This window comes from Oryctolagus cuniculus, chromosome 9 (genome assembly GCF_964237555.1).
Source record: "Oryctolagus cuniculus chromosome 9, mOryCun1.1, whole genome shotgun sequence".
In the NCBI taxonomy this organism is placed as follows: domain Eukaryota; kingdom Metazoa; phylum Chordata; class Mammalia; order Lagomorpha; family Leporidae; genus Oryctolagus; species Oryctolagus cuniculus.
Window position 1 is genome coordinate 123417161 of NC_091440.1, and position 25756 is coordinate 123442916.

General features: G+C 48.1%; 1 protein-coding gene across 1 annotated transcript in view; it reads left to right on the forward strand.

Annotated features, from left to right (window-relative positions):
- The first annotated feature begins 558 nt into the window (after window positions 1–558).
- The window catches only part of SSPN (sarcospan), a 35048-nt gene continuing 9850 nt past the window's right edge, over window positions 559–25756 (forward strand). Inside the window, 1 exon segment of the mRNA NM_001082050.1 lies at window positions 559–860. Within this exon segment, the coding sequence (NP_001075519.1) occupies window positions 597–860 (264 nt within the window). The 5' untranslated portion in view covers window positions 559–596.

Genomic DNA, 25756 nt, shown 5'->3' on the forward strand with positions numbered 1-25756 from the left:
TCAGTTGGATTCCAGAAGTTAAAAAGAAAGGGAAGCACGTATGCCTCTTGGAAAACACGACCAATTTAACTTCTGGAAATGACTTCACAGCTTGGAGCCCAGCAATGCCTATTTCAGATTAAATTGCGCATTAATTAAACGCAAATGATTTCAGCATTCATCACCTTGCATTGCACCTCCCAGAAAAACCAAAACAAATCCTGGGGTTTTGAGCAGAGCGGGTACAAGCTCGTGCACACACGCGCGTGCACACACGCGCGCGCACACGCACACGCGCACACGTACACACACACACACCGCGGATCGGAAGGGCGCAGGCTTTAGGAGGCCAAAGCCCTCACGCGCTTGGCAGCCTGGGCCCTGGCCCGGCGGGCGATGCGTCCCGGCGCGTTGGCAGTAGGCGACCCCCCTCGAATCCCCCCTCTGCTGCGAGCTCCCCGCGGCCCGGGAGGCTCCCGGCGCCTCCAAATGTTTTCCATATTTGTTCAGCCTCCGTAATTCGAATACCAGGGCAGGCTCGGCCCGCCCCGCGCTGCGCTCCAGCGCCCAGGGCGCCGCACACACGCGCCCACCCAGCCACCCGGCCACCAGCCGCCATGGGCAAGGACAGGCAGCCCCGCGGGCAGCAGAGGCAGGGGGACGCCGCCGGGCCCGACGACCCGGGGCCGAAGAAAGGCGCCGGGACCCGCGAGCAGCGCGGGGAGGAGGAGGCCCAGACGTGCTGCGGCTGCCGCTTCCCGCTGCTGCTCGCGCTGCTGCAGCTGGCCCTGGGCGTCGCCGTGACCGTGGTGGGCTTCCTCATGGCGAGCGTCAGCTCCTCCCTGCTAGTCAGAGCCACTCCATATTGGGCTGGGATCATTGTAAGCATCAAGTCTGTTTTGCCTTAAGCGCGGTTGCCAACCCGGAATGCGAAGCCGCGTGGTCGAGTGGAGACTAACCCAGCTGCATGCGCCCGCCCTGCCCCTCTAACTCGCGCCCTGCTTGGTGACCAAGGCGGGGCACACGGCCCCCCCGGGGGGCCTCGCGGCCCTGCTCCCGCTGGTCGCTCCCGCCGCTGCAGCTGGCCAGGCCAACCCAAAGGCAGCTGCTCAGGGCCAAACGGAACAGCCTCCATAACCAAGCGGCTTCACTCTGGCCTTGGCCCTCCCCTACCCCCCACCCCCCCACCCCTGCCTCCACCCTTGTCCCTAAATAAGTAGCCGAAAGTGCAGGAAGTTCATCTGGCCCAGGCAGGCTGGGGAAAGAAACGCCGGGACTTGGAGTTGCTACATCGGGCGGTGTTCAGTTTATTTGTTTGAACAGAGACTCCATTAGTAGGTTTTAGGAAATCATGTTCTAAGGCAGGAAATGGGAACGAAGGGAGCACAGCCTTAATCCACCGGAGTCTACAGTGGGAAAACCCAGCGTGCTGGCCACGGCAGAAGTCAGCCTGGGGCCCAGCTAAGGGATGCCCTGTTCCCAGCCGAACAGGGCCCCGTTGTTGGGAGTGTACTGACACAGGTACACACCGTGCTCCATTAAATGAATGTCTGAATGTCAACTGGGTGCCATTATTGAACGCCTACTGTGTGCCTGCCCAGCTAGAAGGTTTACATGTGTTGTTTCCCCTTATGGGGTGGTTGTTCTCACTGGCGTCTCTCAAAATGGACCCAGGACAGAGTCACCCAGGACCAGGAGTTGCGAAGCATTCGGCCAGGTTGAGTTCTTTGCACACCAAAGGCCACTTGCATTTTCCTCCTTGAGGCACCTGACCGCCACGGGGGGTTTGTGATTTTCAGGGGACATCGTATCACAGGGCGGTGGCTTACTAAACTCTTTCCTGTGCGTCGCTTCATTTGACCCGTGAAACACTTGTCACTTCTTGGGCTGAGGGAAGTGAACGGGGAGAGACCCCACGGCCTCTGCCATGACGTCACTGCCGTTTCTGACCACAGCAATGGAACCGTGTGTAACCATCCTCGGAATGATCTCGTATCAGGGCCAGATGGTAAAAACACCTGATAAATATACATGGAGAAAGGAATTTCTCATTAAGAGTATTTGCCTTCGCAGACTCTGGCGGAGTAATTTAAAACTTTTAATTTGTGTACTAAGAATTCCCGTGAAATTACTGTGATGGGAGTTTTCTCAATCAAGTGAATTTAAAAATAGCAGTTCAGGGAGATACTCTGGATCCTTGAGTGGCCTCAGCAACTGTCACCTTACTCGGAGGGAAACGCGTCTGTCTTTCCAGGAGAGGCGAATTAAAGGGACGAGCAATGGCAAGGAATTCCCTATTTTTTGCTTCTTCCAGCTTTACATGGCCCAGTACCAAAGAAGCAGATCCGATGGCGAGAAAACTGGCCTTTAGTAGTTGAGGCACAAACGTAGAAACTGCACCACTCTGAAATGTCCTGAGCCCAGACTGCTGCGGGATATGACGTCGGTCATTGCTGCCGGAGTGTGACCCCAAGGGGGTGACGTGGAGCCAGGCTCTGGCCCTTCTGGTTTGCTTTATTGGAATCCAGGCCTCATTGGAAGCCTGCTCCTAGTGTGCAGCCCGGTGATAGCTATAATCTCGCTCCTTCTTTCAGCAGAGAATCTGGGTGGAGCAGAGCAGGTGGCAGAGGTGCCCCGAGACCAGCGAGCAGGGTGTCTGAGAAGCCAGGCCCGAGCTGAGGCAACGTGTCACCATGCCGCACAGATACGGTGCTTGTCCTCGCCGTGCTGTGTGTGGCTGCTCTCCGGGGGGACGCGTCCAAGTTCCTGGGGGAAGGTGCAAGACAGTGAGGCTACCGGAGAGGTGCAGATGTGTGCTGGCTGTCCCTGGTGTGGAGCGCAGCCATTCTCTGCCGAACAGTTCCTTCACCTCTCTGGGTTTTCCTTTCTTCACTGCTATCAGAATGGCAGTAATAATGCCAACCTCTTAGAGTTGGCCTGAGGATTAAATAAGTTAAAACAAGTAAAGAATTTTGAATAGCATTGGCTGAGGTGAGCATTCAGTGAGTTAGCTCTTCCTATTGACTCTTGGTGAGACAGCCACTAGTAGTAGTGGCTCTGTTTCATCCAGCCTTTCAGAATGAGATTTATTTGAAAGGCAGAGAGAGAGAGAGAGAGAGAGAGCAAGCTCCCAGCCACTGGGTCACTCCCCAAATGCCTGCAATGGCCAAGGCTAGGTCAGGCTGAAGCTAAGAGCCAGGAACTCCATCTGGGTCTTACATGTAGGTGGCAGGGACCTAACCACGTATACCATCACCTGCTGCCTTCCAGGTACTCATTAGTAGAAAGCTGGAGTTGGGAACGGAGCTGAGACTTGAACCCAGACCTTCTGATATGGGATTTGAGTGTTCCAAGTGGCATCTTAAGCACTGTACTAAACACCTGCTCGGTACAGTCATTTTTAACTCTGTAAACTTTTCATAACAGTTCTATATTTAATTTTATTTATTTAATGTTATTTGAAAACTAGAGAAAGAGAGATCCATTCACTGATTCACTCCCAGCTGAAGCCAGGAACCGGGTCTCCAACATGGGTGGCAGGGACTCAAGTACTTGAGTCATCGCCTCCTGGCTTCCAGAATGGGCATTAGCAGGAAGCTGGAGTCAGTAGTGGAGCTGGGAGTGAACCCCAGGCACTCGAATATGGAGTGCCTGTGTCCCAAAGGGCAGTGGCTTAACCCACTGCCCCACACTGCTTTGCCTCTCCTGCACCGCTATGAATCCTGAAGCTGACATCAGTTTGTCCATCTCACCTCTCTCGATTTCCAGCCAAATGATTACTTGCGATCTCAGTGATGTTAGACTAGTCCAGCGCTTTCTGAATCTCTCTGGAGGTTTATTGAAAAGGAACTAAAAGAAGAGAGGCTCATCTTCCCTCAGTAATATACCGGGATTCTGGGCTGGTATATCCTGTGGGGAATACTGGAAAAGTTTTCCCTCTTCAGTAGACTCACTAGACCGAAGTACAGGTTCATCCATGGGGCTGAAGGAGAGTCAAACCCACACACAGGGAGCAGGCTGAATTCAGACTGACGCACGCACCCACCTGTGGCTTCACATGCCTCCCTCGGCCGTGTCTCTGTGTGCTGGCTGTCTCTTTGCAGCTGTCATCACCTCATTTTACAAGGGTGGCTAGCCCACTGACTTGGGATTTGGGGAAGCTGGTTAAACAGTACACTCTCTTCACCGACTTTTGTTGACCTGTGCCTGGGTGATGTGATGAATATTCATTGAGGGGACAAAGCCTAAAGAAGCCCTTGGAGATGTATGATTGGATATTAAGTCCAGTGGCATTTGGGGAAAACACATTGGTTATTTCTTGCCTACTCATAAATGCGACTCTGCTTGCCCTCAGAGAGGTGACTGAAGTCTTTTATTTCAGTTACAGAATAGTCTGATAAAGGAAAAGGAACTCTCTTCCCCAAATCCTTTATAGATGGTTTGATGGGTGTAGGTCACACCGTAACGACAACACAAAGTGATACAGGATCTTTGAGGATGAATTTGCCAGGCGCAGGAAATCCTAGGAAATAATTTGTTTTGCATTTTCTTCTTTGACTTGAGTGGCTGGGTCAGATGGGATTCAGATCTGCTCATCATTCTGGAATCCTTACTGGTAAAATAAAGACTGTGTATGGATGGAAGGGATGGAAGGAATCTATGACCCTTAGGGTCTTTCCCCATTTCCTTCCCAGATGAACAAAGCTTTGGTTTAGGTGAAGCATTGTGTGTTTGAACTTGGACTTGTTTGCTGCCACTCAGTACTGTTTGTTGAGGTTGTCTGCCACACTAGGCACTGGTCTAAAAATAATGACTCATGTACACTTGTAGGAGATTTCCAGATGTGGATGGACATGTTCCCTTATTATATCTGACAGTCACGAATACTTCCAATTAGAAAATTTAACCTGCACAAAAATTGTTAAAGCCCATTTGCCTTTCAAAGTAATTCATTTGCAGTGATTTATTTCGTTGGTATCCGAGCTCTGAAGTCAATCTCAGAGCAGATCTCCCATCTCCAGTGGGGATGTTTAGTCATCACTGCCCTCTTGGCCTCTGTAGGGAACATTCCCATGGAAAGTGGGACTTTGCCTTATTGTGCTTTTGAACTTCCTCCACTCTGTCTGCACGGGTCCCATATCCCATCCACTGGAATAAGAGCCTTGAAGAAATACCACATTGATAACATTAGAAAGTTTAAAACGAGGTCTTAAAAGAAAGAGATGCATGGTTCCTTTATTTAATGTCATTGGTAGAACTCATCGCATTAATCTGGAATGATTAAAAGTCCTGTCAGATATTTCAATAACAGTTTTCATATGGTAACTCCCCCTAAGGAATTTAACATTCAGATTTTAAATGTTTAAGTCAACTTAATTGTATGCTTATTTATTTTAAAACAGAATACTGCAGAATACAGTATGCACATGACAAATAGCAGGCAAGGAATAGTTAGGGTCAATATCCATATTTTTTAGAGAAGCACATAATAGTTTGGCTAAATCATTTGATCATGGTTATGAAGAGAAATGGGAAGAGAGAAAACTTTGGCAATGGGATCTTGGATGGAACCGTCAACAAGTGGAAGGCAGAAGTATTGATAATTTTCTATGTAGAAGCATTGATGTTTGAGAACTTTGATGCGCAGTTATCTTGTTAAGGGTACATATAGTGCATAGTAATATAAGGGATCTTGAGGAAGTGTATGGAAAATACATATGAAAAAACTATGCCTGAATTTCAGAATTTTTTTGCACCAAGATAAACCTAACTTTCAATTCCATTTTTCCACAAAATTTTGCAATACTCTTGCACTGTGTCCACTTTCAGTTTGGTCCGAGAAAATGGGTGTTTTCTAGACTTTGTTTTGGTGTTAGCCTTGTCCGTGACATTGCTGTGAAGGGTGCTGTTTAATTAGATCTGCTCACTTGCGTGGCACCCTGAAGGGTTTGCATCAACATTAAAGGGTGCACCCAAGGCAAGCCAGGCGTTCAGCTTGCGAGTGTCTGTGTGCCTGTGGGTCAGGGACAGAATCTTGCCATTAAATTTTAATTAGGCAGCATTTCACTGCCAAACTCACTTTGTTTTTAGGGCTTACCTCCTGGAAAACTAAAAAAGTGCTAGTCAGAATCCAGGGCTGGATGGGACCATAGGCTATCAGACTCCCGCCTCGTCCTTACCACTTGCTGTGAGTGTTTGGATCTGGGTTGTATGACGAGTTCATGAGCTGCTGCTGAACTTCTTTAAACAAATAGGCGTTAGGAATGGGACTCATGGCATGAGCGTACGACAGCCTAGCTCAGAGGCACACCCTCTTTCAGATGGCTTGGATGCAGCCTCACATCTGCATGTACTGAGATACAGACTTGGCAGGAGCAGCCGTCAGATGCCTGAGTGAGGCAGCCACTCAATTGCCTTGGTTAATTTTAAAATTCATATGTGTGCACCTACACATATGGCATTCACTAAAATCCATGTTTCTTTCTGTCTTAGTCCGTTCAGGCTGCCATAATGAAATACCGTAGACTGGGTGGTTTGAGCAACAGACACGTTTTCTTACCGTTCTGGAGGCTGCAAGGCCAGGGTAAGAGCATGGCCATGTTGTGTCTCATGTGGCCTTTGCTCTCTCCGTGCGGGTGCAGGAAGGGAAGAGTTCTTTCTTTCTCTCCTCTCCTTTAAACAAAGCCACCAGTCCTACTGGATTAGATCCTTGCCCTCAAGACCTTGTTTAACCCAAATTACCTTCTAAAAACTGTCTGCAAATATAGCCACTTTGGGGATAGGGCTTCCACATAAGAATCTGGGGTGCACACGGTTCAGGCCATAGCACTCTTGGTGAGGTCCATACATTGGACAGCCACATCCGGGATTCCTCAGCTCATTTCACAGATAATTCATGAAAGCCCCGGAGCATTCTGGGAACAGCCAGACATCTGAATGGGTGCCGCAATGGCCTGAGCCACAGAGCCGGCACGTGGTGCTAGGACTGGTGCAGTGCTCTGTGCTCACAGCAGCACTGACAGATAGTAGGAAGTTGCTTTCATTGTATTTCTAGAGTGCTGCCTTTGTCAAATGTCTGCAGAAGCAAGGTCAAGTAAATCTGGCGACCGATCCGAATACACCTCTGAAGAGAGCTTGTGCACTTCACGTGCCACAGTGGTTCCTTGAGGCTTTGGAGCCACCTTTCCTGCTCCAGAGTGTAACTGAGGGTCAAGAAGTCACTGAGTGCCACCTCTGTTGGTTCTCTAGGGGCACTGCTGGAGGCTGCCCGTACTGCCGGCAGCTAGCAGAGCCCGCTGTCCCACGAGGGGCAGTGCCCTCACCATGCGGGTTTCTGGGCCTCTCTGCTATGCGTGTGTCTGTTTCCCACTGCACTGCAGCAAATCAGATAGATGCTTAGTTCTGTGGAACAAGTCAGGGTACGACCATGGGGCGTCCCCACCGTGGGCCCTACTCCTTGATACTTAGTTCTCGGCCCAGCTGTATCACCTCGGTGGTTCCCCGCTCAGACCATGTCAGAGCTTCTCCGAGGGTCTTCTTTGTCCAGCTTATGTGTTCCTTTTTTTTTTTTTTTTTTATCTAAGAGTTATTATTTGGGAGGCAGAGTTACAGACAGAGAGAGGGATAGACAGACACAGAGATTTTCCATCTTCTGGTTCACTCCCCAAATGGCCCCAACAGCCAGAGCTGAGCCAGACTGGAGCCAGGAGCCAGGTGCTTCTTCCACATCTCCCATGTGGGTGCAGGGACCCAAACATTTGGGCCATCTTCCACTGCTTTCCCAGACCGTATACAGACAGCTGGATCTGAAGTAGAGCAGCTGGGACTGGAACCAGCACCCATATGGGCTGCTGGTGCTGCAGGTGGAGGCTTAATCTACCACTGCTGCAGTGCTGGCCCCAAGCTTAGCATTCCTAACTGGGTTCTGCATTCCCTCTCCACAGGGCCACGTGAGACAGACTAGCCTTTCAGAAGGACTGGTCCAATCTCAGGCCCAAAATGGAAAGCCGGTAATAGGCGTGGCCAGTGTCAAGCTCCAGCCAGCATCATCCTGCAGCCCCTTCCTGGTGCCCCCCTGAGCATCCCAGTGCTATGTTTCCTGGGGGCTGGCAACGGACCAGAAAGTACCCAGACCACCGAAGGCAAAGGCTTTGCTCACAGATGCGGTTCCGGGGACCTTGCTCCCGCCCCTGCATGTCTGAGCTGTTCTCTCCTGGCTGGGAGGGGCAGGGAGGAGCCCTGAGAATGCTCTCTTAGTGGTAACCCCCACCACCCCCCCTCCACACTCTTGTTTATAAAGTGTTTAGCTCAGCACTCACTAAAGGAGCCATTTAGAGGCCCTTTTAAGATAAAGTATCAAGACCTGGTTCTTGGATGGGAGGTACGGACAGCAGACAAGAAAAGAGGAGAGTTGCTAATGTGTTGACTGGATCTTGACTAGGGAGAGAATTTTAGCTTTATTCTTACTACATGGGGGTGGGGAGGGGGGCCAATAACACTCGCCTGCCGTCTGGGAGTATCTCAGGCTATTGGGACAGGCTGGGCCTCACCTGCCTGGCAAGGCCAGGAAAGCCACACGGGAGGCCTGTTCCAAGGGGGCCGAGAGCATTCCCTCTGCAACCTTCCCAGTGGCAGGTGAGGGAGCAGTGAGTAGGGTGCTTGTGCCTACCTTAGGGGGACAGTGGGGACACCCAAGCCAGCGCACTGTGCCACCTGGGACTGCAGGTGGGCGCAGATTGGAATAAATGGAGCAGAACTCTTCAGACCTCGGAGTTCCCAAGGGCCCTCTCCCCAGCCCTCTTCTCAAAGGGCCAGACCCAGCAGGCTGCCTTCCTCCTGGGGGATGCCTGCTGCGAGGTTTCACTCTGTGCAGGGCTCTGAACCCACCTGTCCTTTGACACATGGCCCTGGAGTGTGTTCTAGAACCCTCAGTACATCACTGTCCCTCCAGCACCAAATCGAGTGCGTCGCAAACGCTTCCAGCACGAGACCCCCCCTCTCCCTCCCTCGCTGCCCGGCTGCCGTCCTCACACTCACATCACAAAAAGCTCAGTGTCTCGACAAACCATGTTGCCATGGCAGGCCAGGGGCGGCGGGGTGGGGACGGCTGGGGCTACCTGGGGCGCTGCCCTCCTCCTCGTGGCAAGAACACAGGACTTCCCAAGTTTGTGCTCCCCGGTAGCCTGTCGGGTTTTTAAAAGTTACTCCCAATGACAGAAACCACTTGACAATCGTTTGTAAAGGGTTGAACAAGGCGGTTCTCCCACTGCCACTGCTGTTCTGGTGGTGAGGAGTCGCATTTATTTTTATGTGCTGCACAATTTCTATTGGCTGTGCTGTTCAATATATTGCCATTGATTGCCCCATCGCGCATATATGAGCCCGGGGAGGGGGGGGCAACGTACAGTCTTTTCTGCAGTCATTTGTTAAGTGGGACTTGATTTGAGAACCTGTTTATTACACCTGAGTAGTGTAGACCAGACTCGGAGGAGACCATCCCGGGGGTTTTACAAAGGAAAACAAATCAACTCTAAGTTGCTATTTCTTGACCACACACGTGACAGCTCCCCCACCCCCACCCCCCACCTGTGCCCTCTTGTGGATTCATAAGAAATGCTCCAACATATTTCTTTCTCTTCCCTTTGGAAGTGGGTATTTCTGCAAAACGTGGAACTTGCTGGTGATTCGCTTCTGGTAATCGCTACAAGAGTGAGCCAGGTGGTTGATAAGCAACACAGCAGAGGCCTATCAGAGAGAGTGCTTTCCAATCAGACAGCAACTTCTGGTTAGCCACCCTCCCTCTGTGTTTGCAGACCCCAGGCCGGCGCCCACCTGCAGCCTAGTGTCTGGCGGAGGAGACTAACGCACTACAATCACAATGTAGTTGGAAAAACCAAGTGTCTCGGTGGAGCTTGAACAACACGCAGGGGTCGCACAGAGAGGGTGGAACGAGCCCAGCCTGGGAGGATCAGAAAAGGCAAGGGGCTGGGTGTTTGACCCGGTGCTTAAGATGCTGGTTAACAGTGTCTGGGTTCAGGCTCCTGGCCTCCAGGTTCCTGCTAATGCAGGCCCAGGGATGCGTCAGATGATTCCTGGGCTCCGGCCACCCACATGGGCCCTGGCTCAGCTCTGGCTGTAGCAGGCATCTGTAGAGTGAACCAGCAGATGGGAGTGATGTGTATCATGTATTTGTCTATCATCTACCTATCTAAGGAATAATAAAGAAAAAGTTTTTTTACAATTACAATTTTGCATTAGATATTCAAAGTTTCTCTAAGGCATCATCCTAGAAGTTGAACTATTAGTTCATAAGATATAGGCATCTAACTAGATATTGCCATATCACTATCACACATCCATGGCTGTGCTAATTTATACTTCTACCAATACTAAGCAGGTTTTTTTAACCTATCTTATTTGTGTGCAATAGCATCTTTTTAATTCACATTTTTCTGATTACTATTGGAATAGAATATATTTTATGTTGATTGGCATTTTATTTTGTTTTCTGTCATTGATTTAGTAAAAAATTTCTATGGGTTGTTTCTTAATGATCTGTAGGGCTTGTAACTTTTGTTAATTTTCTTGATGTCATGTCTTTTGGTTATGCTTCTTTGTTATGAAAAAAGCTAAGTGTAATAATTTATACTTATCAGTTCTTTTTATGGTATTGCTTCCATTTTTATTTATTTTAAAGAAGTTTCTTCAAGGTCAAAAAGCTATTCTTCTATTTTGTTTTTTTAAAATGTGAAAGATTTGCTTCTTTGTATTTATATCTCTAAGCCATCTACTGAGTGTGTACAGTGGGAAGTGGGGTCTATATTTTTTCTCATTGTTCCAGCACCATTTAGTGCATTACGCATCTTTTCCACACTGATATAAGGATTTATCATCTAAGTTTCCATGTTAGATTGAAATTGTGCTTCTTGTTAGTCTCATTATTGTGTGTCTCCCTGTGCCAATACCACATTGTCTAAATTAAAACAACACTGGAGTGCATCTTGTTAGAAACCTGTCAGGAGAAGCAGTCTTTTTCTTCAACGCTGTCTTGGTGATCTTAGCCATTTTCTCTCCCATATAAAAGCAGTCTTCAAAAATTTCATAGAATATGCCTTCTATGAAAAAACTATGCATGGATCTCAAATTTTTTTTTGCAGTAAACTGATCCTTTAATTTTACTTTTCCCAGGACTCTCTGAAGTACCCCCTGTACACTTTATAATCGGCTTTTCAAGTTCCCTGAAAAATACTCCTGGTATTTTCAAGGAATTTATACCTTCTATACATGAGCAAAGAAAATCCCAGCACTTATTTTGGTATTTTGGTACTCTGATGCCTTTATCTTTTGATTATCGACTTCAACTTCATTACTTAGTGCTTGGTTCATTTTTCATCATATCAATTTTTGATATTTGATGAGATTTACTTTGTGGCTACTGTTTTTTTAAAGACTTACTTTATTTGGCAGAGATACATAGAGAGAGAGAGAGGGACAGAAAAAGATCTTCCATCCGCTGGTTTGCTCCCCAAATGGCTGCAACAGTCAGAGCTGAGCCAGACTGAAGCCAGGAGCCATGGAGCTTCTTCCCAGTCTCCCACATGGGTACAGGGGTCCAAGCACTTGGGCCATCCTCTGCTGCTTTCCCAGGTACATTAGCAGGGAGCTAGGTTGAAGTGTAGCAGGCGGAACATGAACCCCTGCCCATATGGGATGCTGGCATCACAGGCAGCAGCTTAATCTGTTATGACACAATGCCAGCCCCCAGCTACTTTTTTTAAAAATTCATATATGCTTGAAAAAAATGTGGGTTTTCTCATTTCGGGGTTTAGGGTTCTATATGAAATTTTAAAATGAACTTGCTAGTTATGTTTAATCTTCTACATCTTACTGATTTTTTCTTTTTTGGACTAGATCTATAGGTTACTGAGAGATGTACCTCCTTAAATTTCTCTAAATCATGTAGATTTATTTATCTCTCCTTATAACTCTCATTTTAATTTTTTAGTGTACTTAATAGCTACATAAAATGTAATATAAAACATTCCTCTAGTCCTAGGTGGACAACTTTTTGGTTTTCTTACTTGTTTGAAAATGTGATTCCACTGTCTTTGGACTTCAATTATTGCTGTTTAAAAGTCTGCTTACCATCTCCTTGTTCCTTCATAGATAACACACTCTTTGTGTCTGATGGCTTTTAAGATTTTCTCCTTGTTTTTGGTGCCTGGTAGTTTAGCTATAATGTGTCTTAATGCTCATTCTGTTTTTGTTTCTACCACCAGAGGCTTGTCATGGTTCCTTAATCTGAGATCTTTGTGTCTTTCCTCAATTCTAAAAAGCCTTCAACCATTTCCACGCCCCCTTCCCCCAAAACACATCATCTCCCCCTTAGAGTCCCTTTGTCTAGAGCTCCTATCAGCTGGGTGCTTGGTACCTGCCTGTTCTGTCTTCCTGTTCTAGTCCATTTTGTGTTGCCACCACAGAATATGTGAGCAGCGTCTTTATAAAGAAAAGAGGCTTAGTGGCTCACAGTTCTGCTGGTTGCACAGCATGGCACCGGCATCTGCTGGGCTCTGGTGAGGGCCTCCTGGTGGTGCACATCACAATGGCTGGAGCATGAGCAGCGCTTGTAGATGAGGGAAACAGGCGAGCAGGCACAGCCCAGTGCCGAAGCAGGAGAGTGGGTCACAGGGAGCAAGACATATCCAGAGCAGGTGGCAGCCTTCCTAAGAACAGCCCCCTCTTGGGACATCCCTTGAGAGTGAGAACGCGCTCCCCCGAGAAGAGCATGACCCAAGTGTTGGCCTTCACCAGGAAATCAATTCTTCACGTTTGCCAATTTTGGTTCCTGAGTTCATCTCCCAAGAAACTTTATGTGTGACAATTCTGTGTGGCCAGTTTCAGGATGTAGCCCTTCCAAATGGTTTTATCTTGCCTTGTCTCCCAATGGCATCATAGGCCTAGAGCCAGTTTCTTCCCCTAACCTATTTATTATGGAAAGCTTCAAGCAGACAAAGTAGATAAAATTATATAATGAGCCTCTGTGTTCCCATCACCCGGTCTCAATAATTATTAACTCATGACCAGTCTCGTCTCGTGTGTATGTTCTTTTGCTTCCTCCTCACCCGCACACCACACACGGGCTGTTTGGATATACATCCCAGACTTGTAGGCATTTCATCCTGAAGTCTTTCACTATGACATTCCAACGATGAAGATTATCAAGTAACCAAAACAGCAGTATCACATCTAGCAAGTTAAATTCTCAGTAGGATCAAGTCAGTGTTCAACTATCCGTAATTAACTCATGAATATTTCTTCAGTTTGTCAAAACCACTCTCACAATAGAATCTGTATATTTCAATTCATTCATATATTTATGTTTATCTTATCGGCAAATCTGGCCTTTCTCTGTTCTTTCCATTCCCTTTTTCTCTTCCTACCCCTTTTATAATTTGTTTGCTCAGATAAAGCTTTTTTTTTTTTCACAATCACTTTCATTTTACCTCCTGCTAATGGGTTCCAGGTCTGTGCACGCAACAGGAAAACTTCAAAACCCCTGCGCCATCAGCTGAGACGGAACAGCTTTCTTGATGGTTCATTATTTTCTAGTCCTGTAAGGCTACAGCCATTTAATGGGCCACCTTTATGCCAAAGTATGGGTCCCACCTCTTTTCCTGGAGATGTTCGGGGCATGCACTGTTGACCCACGTGGCTATTATTAAAACCAAACCCTTCTGGTGCTGAGTCTGCCCAGTGTTCTTCCCTCCTCTCTTTGGTTTTTGCCCTGGTCAGTTTCTTTTATTGTCTTGCTAGCTCTGATATTAATATAAAGGATATTTGCTACATTTTATCCAGCATTTAGAGTACTTGATAGGGAGAGCGTTTTCATATGATGTAGTCTTTTATATAATGCAGATATAGAATCTCTTGATTGTCGCTCCCCCTCTTCGTGGAGGAGCAACACAGGACCCTGCGCTGTTCTTTCGTCTGCTCGGCCCTCCCCGGGTTTGCTGCTGGTTCTTCCCGGGTTGGCTACTATCCCTTCCACCTCCGTGGAAGGGCAGTTCCCCCTGGCCGCATTCCCCACTTCCGCAGGGGAGCGGCACACCGCCGGCCGGCTCTCTGGGGGGCTGCACGGGTTCCCTTAGATGTTCCCCATAGATGTTCCCGGTGCATGCCGTCTCTCTCCTCCTTTATAGTCCTCCTCCGCCAATCCCAACTCGGCTGAGTACGCTGCTCTCCAATCAGGAGCAAGTCCTACAGTTAATTGGTTGAACTGGAGGCAGCTGTGCGGAAGCTGTTTACTTCTCTCCCAGCGCCATATTGTGGGAGAGCAGATGCATAGAATAAGTCCTAATTCGAGTAACTTAGTCTAGTCCGGATTGCTCCCCACAGATCCCCCTTTCTTTTTATTTTTTGGCGTTGATACGCGCCTGTCTTCGGTGTCCCACGGCACACACTCTGCTCTACTTGCTAGCGTTGCCACAGGCTCTTACAAGTCCTATCAATCAGGAAAACCGAATCCGGGTCCTCTCTTCGCCATTGTGAGGAGGTTTTTAGGCGCTGATGCGTGCCTGTGTTCGGTGCCCTGCAGCGCATACTCTGCTCTGCTAGAACTGCCTGCAGGTGTTTACAAAACCTATCAGGCAAACCGAATCCAAGCCTTCTCATTGCCGTATTGTGGGGGAGACTTATTAGTGTTGGTTTGTGCCTATCTTCGGTGACCTGCAGCTCATACTCTGGTCGAGCTTTGCTGGCGCTTACCGCCTTAAATCAGGCAGACCGAATCCAAGCCTTCTAATTGGCATGTTGAGGGGAGGCCTTATTTTTCTCTATTTCTCTATCTCCGGGCATTTCTATTTCTCCCATTTTACTTCTGTCTGCCAACATTCCTATTTCTCTTTTACTTCTAAACTTCTGTTTCTCTTATCCCCGCAGCTTTCCGGCACCTCGCCCCGCCGGCGGGTTCCCGGCTCTGCGCCGCTTCAGCCCGCGCGCCTCTCTCATCTGCGCAGCTTCCCGGCTTTGCGCGGCTCGACTTTGCGCGCTCCGCGGTCTCCACGCTTAACCCTTTCGCGTCTGAACCATGGCCTACGCCAGCGTTCCCTATCTATTCACGCCCCGTGCTCTCTCTGCACGCGGCGGCTTCCGCGAGTAACACAGCGTAGCTTGCGTCTCCGCCACTAGGATTCAATCTAAGTTCCCCGGGCTAGCCTGGCGAATTCAACCCAGCGTACGTCTCCGCCCCACGGTTTGGCTTCCCGTCCTTTGCTCCCCGGGCTAATCAGACGGATCCCAATCTGGCTTACGTCTCAGCTTCTGGTTTCAACTTCTCGCCCCCTATTCCCGGGCTAACTTGAGAATCCCAAAGTGGCTTTCGTTTCCGCCTTGGCCTGCCCCCCGCGGCTTCAATTTCTCTAACATTTTTCTCTACCCGGTATGTTTCCCCAAGCTTTCCTCCAACAATACTCCTCCCTCATTTCTCCTGGCCTCTCCCCACAGTCCGCGTCCGAGTCTGTTTGTTCTAGCTTTCACTTTCGCTTTCGACCTTAGAGATTTCTCCCAGCTTCCCCCCGTAGTCCGAATCCGAGTCTATGCCTAGGCTTTCAATAGCTTCTTCCGGCTCCTTTTTCGTCCGGCTTTTCCCTAGGCTGTTTGCTAGTCTCTCTCTCCGATATTTTCCCTATTTCTTCCCGTTTCTTCCCTCCTAAGTTTTTTATCCGTCCTAGGTTTCCTATCCGAGTCACGGCACCATTATGTCGCTCCCCCTCTTCGTGGAGGAGCAACACAGGACCCTGCGCTGTTCTTTCGTCTGCTCGGCCCTCCCCGGGTTTGCTGCTGGTTCTTCCCGGGTTGGCTACTATCCCTTCCACCTCCGTGGAAGGGCAGTTCCCCCTGGCCGCATTCCCCACTTCCGCAGGGGAGCGGCACACCGCCGGCCGGCTCTCTGGGGGGCTGCACGGGTTCCCTTAGATGTTCCCCATAGATGTTCCCGGTGCATGCCGTCTCTCTCCTCCTTTATAGTCCTCCTCCGCCAATCCCAACTCGGCTGAGTACGCTGCTCTCCAATCAGGAGCAAGTCCTACAGTTAATTGGTTGAACTGGAGGCAGCTGTGCGGAAGCTGTTTACTTCTCTCCCAGCGCCATATTGTGGGAGAGCAGATGCATAGAATAAGTCCTAATTCGAGTAACTTAGTCTAGTCCGGATTGCTCCCCACACTTGATGCTTTTAAAAATCTTTTTTATAGATCAACGTGCAAGTTTCTTAACCTCCCTGAACCACAATTTTTCATAAAACAGAGCAATACTTTTTGCTTACTGAATTGTTTTGGGAAATAAGTGAGATAATGTCTACAAAGTAAGTAAAAGGTACCACTTGCGGCTAGCAGGGTTTGACGAATGAGCGTGACTGGATTCAAGAATGTTGAAGCGGGGGGAGGGTGCCGTCCCTGTAGATAAGGAAGAAGGGCCTTGTAGGGCAAAGGTCTAAGTCATGTCCTTTTTAACTGTAGCCCTGTTTTCCTCCATAACCAGCTTCATAGCATCACAATTCTGTTTGCCCTTTTTCAGCCTTTTGAGGTTGTAACTGCACAAATTCCCAGCAGTGCCTGCAAAATCTGAATTTTCTCCTAGATACAAAGCAGTGTTATCATACTGAAATGAAACCCAAACCTTTGGGATCTACTTGGAGCCCTGGGTGAACAGTCACACACTGGGACGGCTGTCAGATTTCCCGTCTCAGTTTTCCCTGAGTTGATGAAATGTCCAGCTGTGGGATTCATTGATTTAAAATGAGGAGCTCTTTGCAATCATTTTCAAGCAGGTTTTCGGAGCTCATGAATCGTGCTAACGTGGTGCTGACACGTCTCTCACAGATCCTCCTGGCGGCTCCAGCCTCCCTTTGGAAGGGACATCAAGGAAAGCACACTGTATCCGCAGGATTTGGGGGGGATTCACACTCCCCGCATCCAGCTGCTGGGCACAGGTTCCAGCTCATGTTTATCAGTTCCCCAAGGTGCTGTTCTAATATCTATAAAGCAACATCTGAGACACAGGGGAACATCTGCAAAGCACACTGTGTGCTCGGGAACAGAGCAGACATTGAACAAGCACATTTTTCTTCCCACTCTTCCTGGGCTTGTACAACAGATCTGGTGAAACGACACCACAGTGCAAATTACGATGCAACACTGGTGGGAAAGAAACTGGAGAGAGAGAAAATCCTCGTTCTGGGCCAGTTCCAAATGGTGATGAAACCCACCACTTTGAACTAGAAAGGATGTATCCAACCATACTAAGACTTGAGCCTGGTCCATAAGCACTCCTTAGGACGTGTAGGTCTTTACCAAGCTTTTGTCACGATGCAGCAGGTGACTCCTCTCTCACGGCTGGCAACTGCATGAGAAACAATTTGCTTTAAATCACCTTGGGAATTCTTAGCAACGCTTTTACAATTTATTTTCCAGGGAGATCAAGATCTCGCAAGGTTGTAGGTGAGGATAAGCCTGCTTTAGTGTTTCAATTTAATTAACCAGCACACTCATCATTTTTTTTGAATTTGCGTGTTTTTGCATACTCATGTATGAAGATGCTTTTATAGCAATAGCATTTCAGAAACAGACCTGTCAGGTGTCAACTTCTCAGCCAGGAGGACTATTTTATGATAATGGAGCAAGATAAAGATGGAGCAGATGTTACAGATGGGCTCAATTTAAGTGTGACTGAGCGAGTGTCTTTTTTCCTTAGCCCTTGAGGAGATACTTTCTCATGATAGAGTTTATCACCCAGAATGGTCTTCTCTCTGAGAAATTTGAACCTAAACCTCTAATATTTGCTTCTTAAAAAAAAAAAAAAACTCACGATTCATCCTTATAAAGAAATATTTTTATGAATAAATGCTAATTGTTTCCCCCAAGTCCCAGGAAAGATATGGAAATTAATTAGTGAGGATGTTGAAGCCAAAGCCTTCATGCACAAGCAGAACTTAGTGCTTCGATAAGAGAGGGTCTCTGTGCTAGAACTTCCCATTGGCAAATTTCACTCTCATGAAAAAATTTAACAAGAATAAAACCAGTGACGCTCTGGGGGTGCAGGTTGCTAAGGCAAATGGAAAGACACGGAGTATCTTCCTGAGAGATCACAGACCAAATAAAACATTCTTCAGCGGAAGTACCCAGCTCTAAAAAGTTGTTCGTAGCTATAGTTTTGTTCATAGTAGAGAAGAAGCTACTAGCGAGAGCTTGATTTTACAGAACCGAGATTATCAGTAGCGCTCTGAGTTTTAACCTCTGTACATTCGCACTCAGTGGCAACTTGGGACAATGTTCCCTGCATCTTGATCAACCCTGCCCTAAACCCTGCGGCTGATTTTCAGTCTTCACCTGTAATTCTTATCACTTCCATGATTTGCTCTGAGTATCTGCATTAAGTTTCGTTTAAATAAGTGTGTGTGTGTGTGTGTGTGTGTGTGTATGTTTTAAGCAATACAAAGTTTGGGTTTGGTATGGACAGAAAAGACTTTTAGCTGAAAATAATTTTTTCAGAAATTAAATGCTCGTCTTCATAAAACCACAACAATGTAATCAGAGAAACATATAGAGGTCGGCATGGTCACTAAGATTGGCATTTCCTCGGTAGTTGATAATAAATTAGGTTTGCAGCAGAAATAAAAAGGAGCAGAAAAAGAAGTTGAATAATTTTAGTGTTTGCAAACTATTTATGTCAACGTTGTTGGAAAGATTTTGAAGAGTGGGCCCTTGTTACAAAAGCAAAACTGGCCCAAGTGACTAAACAAATGGATTAACTAATTCATTTGGCAAATACGTATTGCCCTGCTCGGATGTGCTGCGTATTTTGCTAAACCTTTTCTGTGTGCTGCCTCATTTCATCCATATGGCATCTTACGAGGGAGGCCTTATCGTGACCACCCCAGAGGCGGTGGGATGGAGGCTCAGGAGGTCGCCTTGTTGCGGGTCAAACAGCTAGAACATAGTAGAAGCAGCTTTTGAACCCGTGTCTGTCCCAACCAGCTGAGATGGACTGTGCTGGTCTCTGTCTCAGGTGTGTGGCCCATTTGGGTGTGAAACTTTCTTAGAATTAGCTCTTGTTGTCTTTTCTTTGGAGATATGTATATGTGGCACATGGATCCTGTGAGGCCTTGGATAACAGATAGTAGATGCACAGTGTTGAAATAACAAAGCCAGCAAGGCTCTCCTAAGAAACAACTAGGAGTCTGCCTTATTTTTTAATCAATATATAAACAGGGAAATGCATGTCTATAAAGACGTATTATTTGTATTTTGCTAATTGCTCCCTGTCATGTTTGCTGGACAAAGAAACTGTGGTGACAACTGCTGTGTCTGCCATCGCTCTGCTCGACAGCTGATGTCGATTCATGTATCTGCTGTGGGCTGCCTCTCTGCTTTAAAACATAAACCCCATCAAGGCGGGGATTTTTGCGTCTCCTGTTCACTGTGGTACTGCCAAGCCTCAAAGAGCACCTGGCACGTGGTGGGTACACAACGATTATTAGTTAAATGAGCAGAATGAGAATATTTCTAGAGTGTTTATATTTACATATATTATTCATTTTCAGAGTAAGTTACACCGGCACAGTGAGAGGTCATATGAGATGGAAAAATAATAATACCTACTACCATTCCAGGCACATTATCAATGATCCTAAAAACAAATTGTAAAGTAAGTATCGCTTCCTCTGTTCGGTAGGGACACTGAGTCTCAGTGAGGAGGTCGTGGTCCCTGGTGCTGGCGTCATTTGGATCTCAGAGACTTTCTTCTTCGGGCTCTGCCTTGGGAATGCTGCTTCAGCCACGCAGGAGAGCGGCAGATGACAGCGTGTTCTCCGGCTCTCTGCAGTTCTGGTTGCTAGCGCTGTCAGGCTCCCTCCAGAGAGGTGGCCAGGCCTTCTAGGTGGCCAGGCCCCGTAGCGGTTGAGATCCGGGCTCTGTCCTCTGACAGGCACAGCTGTCGACTCTGACAGATGTCTGATATGTGAAGGGAGCAAAAGCCTTTCCGAGCTTCCGTTTCGCATCTATGAAGTGGGACTTGGTTTCAACGTGGCCTCTCGCTGACACAGCGCTTGTGTTCAGGGAACCCTGATTCTACCAGCAGTGCTCCCCCCGCCAGCGTGAGGATCATGGTAACAGAGATAATGCTCCAACAGTGTCCTTTCAGGAATATTTGACTTCATTATCAGTTATTGTTTTTAGCCCCTTACTGCGCCTCATTGATACATTAGACTTTATCATGGGTATGTATGTATAGGAAAACACAGGGCACGTCAGGCTGGGGTACTGTCTGTGGCTTCAGGCATCCACTGGTGGTCTTGGAATGGATCCCCTCTGGATAAAAGGAACTATAGCACTGGGATTTCTCCCCCGCACCTTTGTACTGATTCTGTCAGCTGATGGCAGGGATGCCAACCAATTAGTAAAGAGCAATGTGGCAAACACACTTACAAACCAATCCCACTTGGTCACCAGCTGCTCCTGTCCAAGAAGGGACGTGGAGGAGGCAGAGGCGGGAATGAGCCAAAACACTTCCGGCGATCGTGCAAAAAGCTGATGCTACACATCTCGTCCTAATTCTGCTCTGTGACTTCACTTTGGTAGAAGAATTCACACCATGGAAATGAGCAAATGCTACCATTTGCCCTGCCCCGGAGGTTGAACATCTGCCATCACACCACCATCGAGGTGGTGGCTCTGGAGGCGATGGCTTTGCTTTGGGTTGGAAAGGTTGTGCCCATTGCTGATATGCAGAGAGCCACAGCTCCTTCACAGAGGATTTAGAGACATTCCCCAGATCACCACGCAGGTGCCCTGAGCCTGCCAGCTCTGGAATGAGCTTCTATTTAAGTAGCAAGAAGACAGGATTTTTGTTCCCAATTTTAAGGACTTCTGTCATAGCAAAGACGAAATTTTGGGGAGGAGGGAACAATGGAGACAATACTTCTATTACTATTATTCATTTTATTATTATTATTTATACACATGTGGGATCTTCAAGAACTTCATGGAAATGCATTTATGTAAAAAGTATACAGGATGTCAAGAAGTTTTTGTACCAAAATAGACTTGTTGAATTCCATCACCATGAACTATCTAATGTATTTCCGTATATTCTTAATATAAAAAATCAGGTGTAATACATGTATACCTAAGCTTTTACATTTCTGTAACCTTAGGGTTTTTTTTCCCTTGTAAAATGTATTCCTTATTCAGAGTCATTTGTTCACTTATTCGAAAAATAGTGAGGACAGCAAGAAAGCAAGAGCAAGCAAGAGAACCCTCCCATCCTCTGGTGCACCCACTCTCCAAATGCTAGGGCTGGGCCAGGCCAAACCAGGAGCCAGGAACTCTATCTGGGTCTCCCATGTGGGCAGCAGGGACCCAACCACTTGAGTTACCATCTCGCAGAGAGTGGACTAGCAGGAAGCGGGATGGGAAGGAGAGGCAGGACTTGATCCCAGCACTCTGATAGGGAAGCAGGCTTCAGTCTGAAGTGGCAGCTTAACCTGCTCTACAGTAAAATGCCTTCTTGAGATGATGAGAGTAGGAATGGGTTAATCCTTTCAAAGATGTAGATATTTGCTTATCACTTACCAAAAACAGCTCTGTATAGGAAACTCCACTAGTCAGCTATCACTCTGGACCCCATCCCTAACCCTTCTGATAACTCCCACGGGAGGCATCAGCATTTAAAAGGCTGCATCTATAGCTTTGACCCCTGGTTCTCAGGAGAGTGGCCCCCGCCTAGCAGCAGCAATGTTACCTGGAATTTGTTAGAAAAGTGCATCTGCAGTCCCCAGCCAGAACTTGGACCAACAGCTCTGAGGGTCGGACCAGTTCTTAGCAAGCCCACCAACAAGGCCATATAGTGATTCGGAACTCCCGGACTTGTCTGACCATCAGGCAGTGGCAATCAGAATCCAGTAAAAATACTTGAGGCTAAAATGTTCTCTCCAAGCCTTCTGAAATCTTGATCCAATAAACAGCCCTTAATAGGACCTCATGAAATGCTCTGTTTCTTATTACGTAATTTTCTGGTGCATTATGTGTTAATTCTCCTGGGAAGACTGCACTGTTAAAAGGCAACGGCATATTTATCATGTGTTGGACACGGACTCTGAGAGCTCACCTTAAGGTATGTTCAGTGGATGAAAATCCATGGACGTTCTCTTAAGAAATTCCCAGAGACATTTACAGTTCTGCTGCTTCCCTTGTTGATCAACTGACTGAGCAAACACAAGAGGAGAGTTCATCTTGTTACTATATTGATTGAATTAAAGCACCTTGATTATAGGGGTGAGAGTTGATTGACTTACAGGGTTGAGTCACATTTCAGGGATGCGAATGAAAGTGGGGGTGGGGAAGGCTGGCGCGTGGGAGGAGAAGAAATGGTTGGGAGGCATTTGCCAGGGCAGGCTGTCTTCCCCCAGGCAGCCCTGTCAAGCGGCTCCGTCAACAGCAAAGAGAAGAACACAAATAAATTGGAGGTTGTGTGAGCGTCACAAGACCAGAATACAAATACACATGACATGGGGAGAAGTAAAGACAGTGCTTCTGATTCTCAAAATATGCTTTAAGGGGACACCTTCTAGCCGTGACAGAGGAAAAGGAAAAAAGATAATATGCAAGAAAATCAATACGCTGGTCCAGCATCTACCATGTATTCATAATACAAACACGTAAAAGGCACCATTGCAGGCACAGGAGGCCAGATGACGAAAGTGAAGACGGGGTGTGACAGGACAGGGGAGATGGACATCTAGAAGTGGACTTAGCATTCAGGCAACACTGAACTGTCGAACTTCCTAGAGAGAGGCGGACTTCTCTCTGGACAGATAAGGACTTAGGAGTTTTTTTCTTTATGCTCAACAAATGATAGAAACAAACTTCCCAAAGTAGCTGAACATGACAATTGTCTTTTCATTTTCTCCCAATGAAAAATCACTTCAAGGTTTCCCGGTCAGCATCATTGCCCAGCTGCACAAGGCTGGGTTTGACCAAGCTCCCCTCTGCTGGTTTTCCACCTGGCTTGTCATTGGCTTTGAGCTGTGAGTCAGGCCTCAGTGTCTGCTCGGGCAAGTGCCTTCTGGGAAATCCTACGTCGCTGCCTCCTTCCTGCTCTGTGGCCCCACCCCACCGTATCTGATGGGAGCTCTGTCTGGACCCCGGGACTGTTCCAGAAAGGCCTGCTGCACCTCCCTGCCCATTCACACGCGCTCCCCGCTCCTCGCCTGGGAAGCCAGAACACTGTGTCTCCCTGGTGCGTCCACAACCTGCCAGCTCAGGAAATAAGACTCTTCGTCTGGCATGAGCGATCTCTCTTTCTGTCCACTGGCCGGGAGCCTTGAGTAACTGCTCTTCTAGAACGTGCTTACCCTCCACACCAGGAAGGTCCGGTGAAGAAATGTGAGCAAGGAACTGGAAGCCTCCTACCCCTCCTAAAACCCATCCAGCCCTCTGGGAAGGCCAGGCCTTAGAGCAAATACCTCATAGAGGGAACTCGAAGGGACGCTCTCAAAAATCAAAACGATGATTGGTTTCTCAATTCTTGGCTATCTGTGACGTGCAGCCAAAGTTACAAGCAGTGTTTTTAAAGTATTTTCTGTTTGAAAGATGCAGATTCTTCATACATTCATTCATGGTGCCTGTTCTCACCAGACTCCCTAGATGTGCCAGCCCATCCCAGGATCTCAGTGGCTTCACGCTCACAGATAACCAGTAAATCCCACTCCTGGGCTCAGCCCTCCTTCCTGAGCCCGGAGCCCGCCAGGCTGAGTGTGCCTCCGTGTGAGTTCGTTATTGCCCACTGCTCTTGGGTCCCTCCTCCCTGTCTCAATCAATGGCGAGAGCCCCCCGCTGGCAGCTCAAGTCAGGAAGGCATCTGAGGACCTCTCAGCCCCCACTCCCCCCACCCCGTCTCCTTCTTCGGCCCTCATCAGTGTGGGGAGCCTCTAGACTCCGATTCCTCACTGTCACTCAAACACAACCACTCTCCACCCGACCTGTCCCTGGGCTCAGGCACCCAGCTGTTCTCTGTGGGCAAAGTGCAGTCCTCACCGGCCTCCTCTTCCCAACACTGCCCCATCCAATCCCCTCTTCCCAGCCAGAAGCACCGTTGTAAAAGCAAAGGCGAGCAAGCCCTTAAGGTCTACTGTTTCTCCATGCATTTGCACCTGCGGGGCTCTCTGCCCAGCATCTTCCTCTTTGTAGCCTCCATGCTTGTCCTTCAAAACCCCACCTTCCCCTCCCCTCGGTTCGTTACCCCTCTCATGGTTCTAGTACTTCCACGACGGTACACCCTACCCTCCTGTCTTTCCCCAGTGGAGTAGGAACTCCTTGGAGGCCAAAGTGTCCTTGGAGTAAGGAACTATGTTTGTCTACCTCTTAATTCCTGGAGTCACGCAGCAGCACAGGGTCTGGCTGTTTATTCTAAGTCCTCAGGAACGTGCTGCTAAGCAAGTAAGTGGAAATGCTGGAGAATGAGGTTACGTGCTCCTGTGCTGGAAACCAGCTGCTTTGGAAATGGGACATTTTCTTCAAGAAAAGGCCCCACTGAGGTTGCTAAGATGCTAGTCTGTTGGTCCTGGTTGTTGGGATGTGTGTTTTGCAAACAGGAAGAGGAAAGTCTGAGCCATTGCCAACCTGAGTACAGCAGCCTTTAGGGACAGACAGTTGGGAGGGAGTGAGGCTCCCCCGTGCACCTGCTGACGCAGACTGGCCAGGGGCACATGCGTGTGCTTAGCGATGTAACAAGCCCCGTGACATCACGGGGAGAAGCCTCCACCTGGTTTGCCACCAATACACAAAAAGTAGGTCTGTCCTTGCTCTTTCCGTCCTGGAAGATCTTAATGTGAGACTAGATAGTAGACCCCTACAGGCTTTAACAGATCCATCCTCAGTTTCCTTTTTGTTAACAAGAGCTTTTCAAAAACAACGCCACCCTGGCTTGGAAATGACAGCCACAGTACGGTGCTATGTCACTCTCACGGAGATGACATCACCTGCTGTTAGGTCATGGAGCCCATCCTAATGATGGGCAGCTCCGCAAAGAGCCAGGGCTCAAAGAATGTGTGGGGTTTTGGCTTTGTACCCTCAACTAGGAGCCTACGAGGACCCAAGCAGATGTGGATCGTGGAACCAAGGGGAGAGTAAGACAGAACTATTCCCTTCGAAGGGGAAGCGGGCAGTGTGAGCAAACAGCTCTACCACCGCCCCCCCCCCCGCCCGCCATGGGGACAGTGTGGGTTTGAAGCTGCCATAAGGGTAGTTAGGTACAGATTATGACTATTACCGAGCCCCTTGTTTAGTGATTTGCTAGGTGAGTTACCCACCCTCTCAACAACCAGCTCTAGGAAAACTGTGCTTAGCAGAAAATGCGATTTTTTTTGTTTTCCATCTTAAAGTGTAGAACTTTATCCGCATTTTAAGCTTTCCAAAAGTAAATGTGCTTATATATGCTTCAATTAGAAATGCTAAATCATAGGTTTAAAGCTCTAGCTCAGGCATTTGGCCCAGCAGGTAAGGTATCCCACGTCCCATATCCGAGCACCTGGTTCAAGTATGGGCTCCACCTCTGATCGACCTTCCTGCTGATGCATCCTGGGAATGATGGCCGAAGTTCTTGGGCGCCTGCCACCCATGCGGAAGACCCAGATGGAGTTCTAGGCTCCTGGTTTCACCCTGGCCCAGCCCTGACTATTGAAGGCATTTGGGAAGTAAATCAGCAGATGGGAGATTCTCTCTCTCTC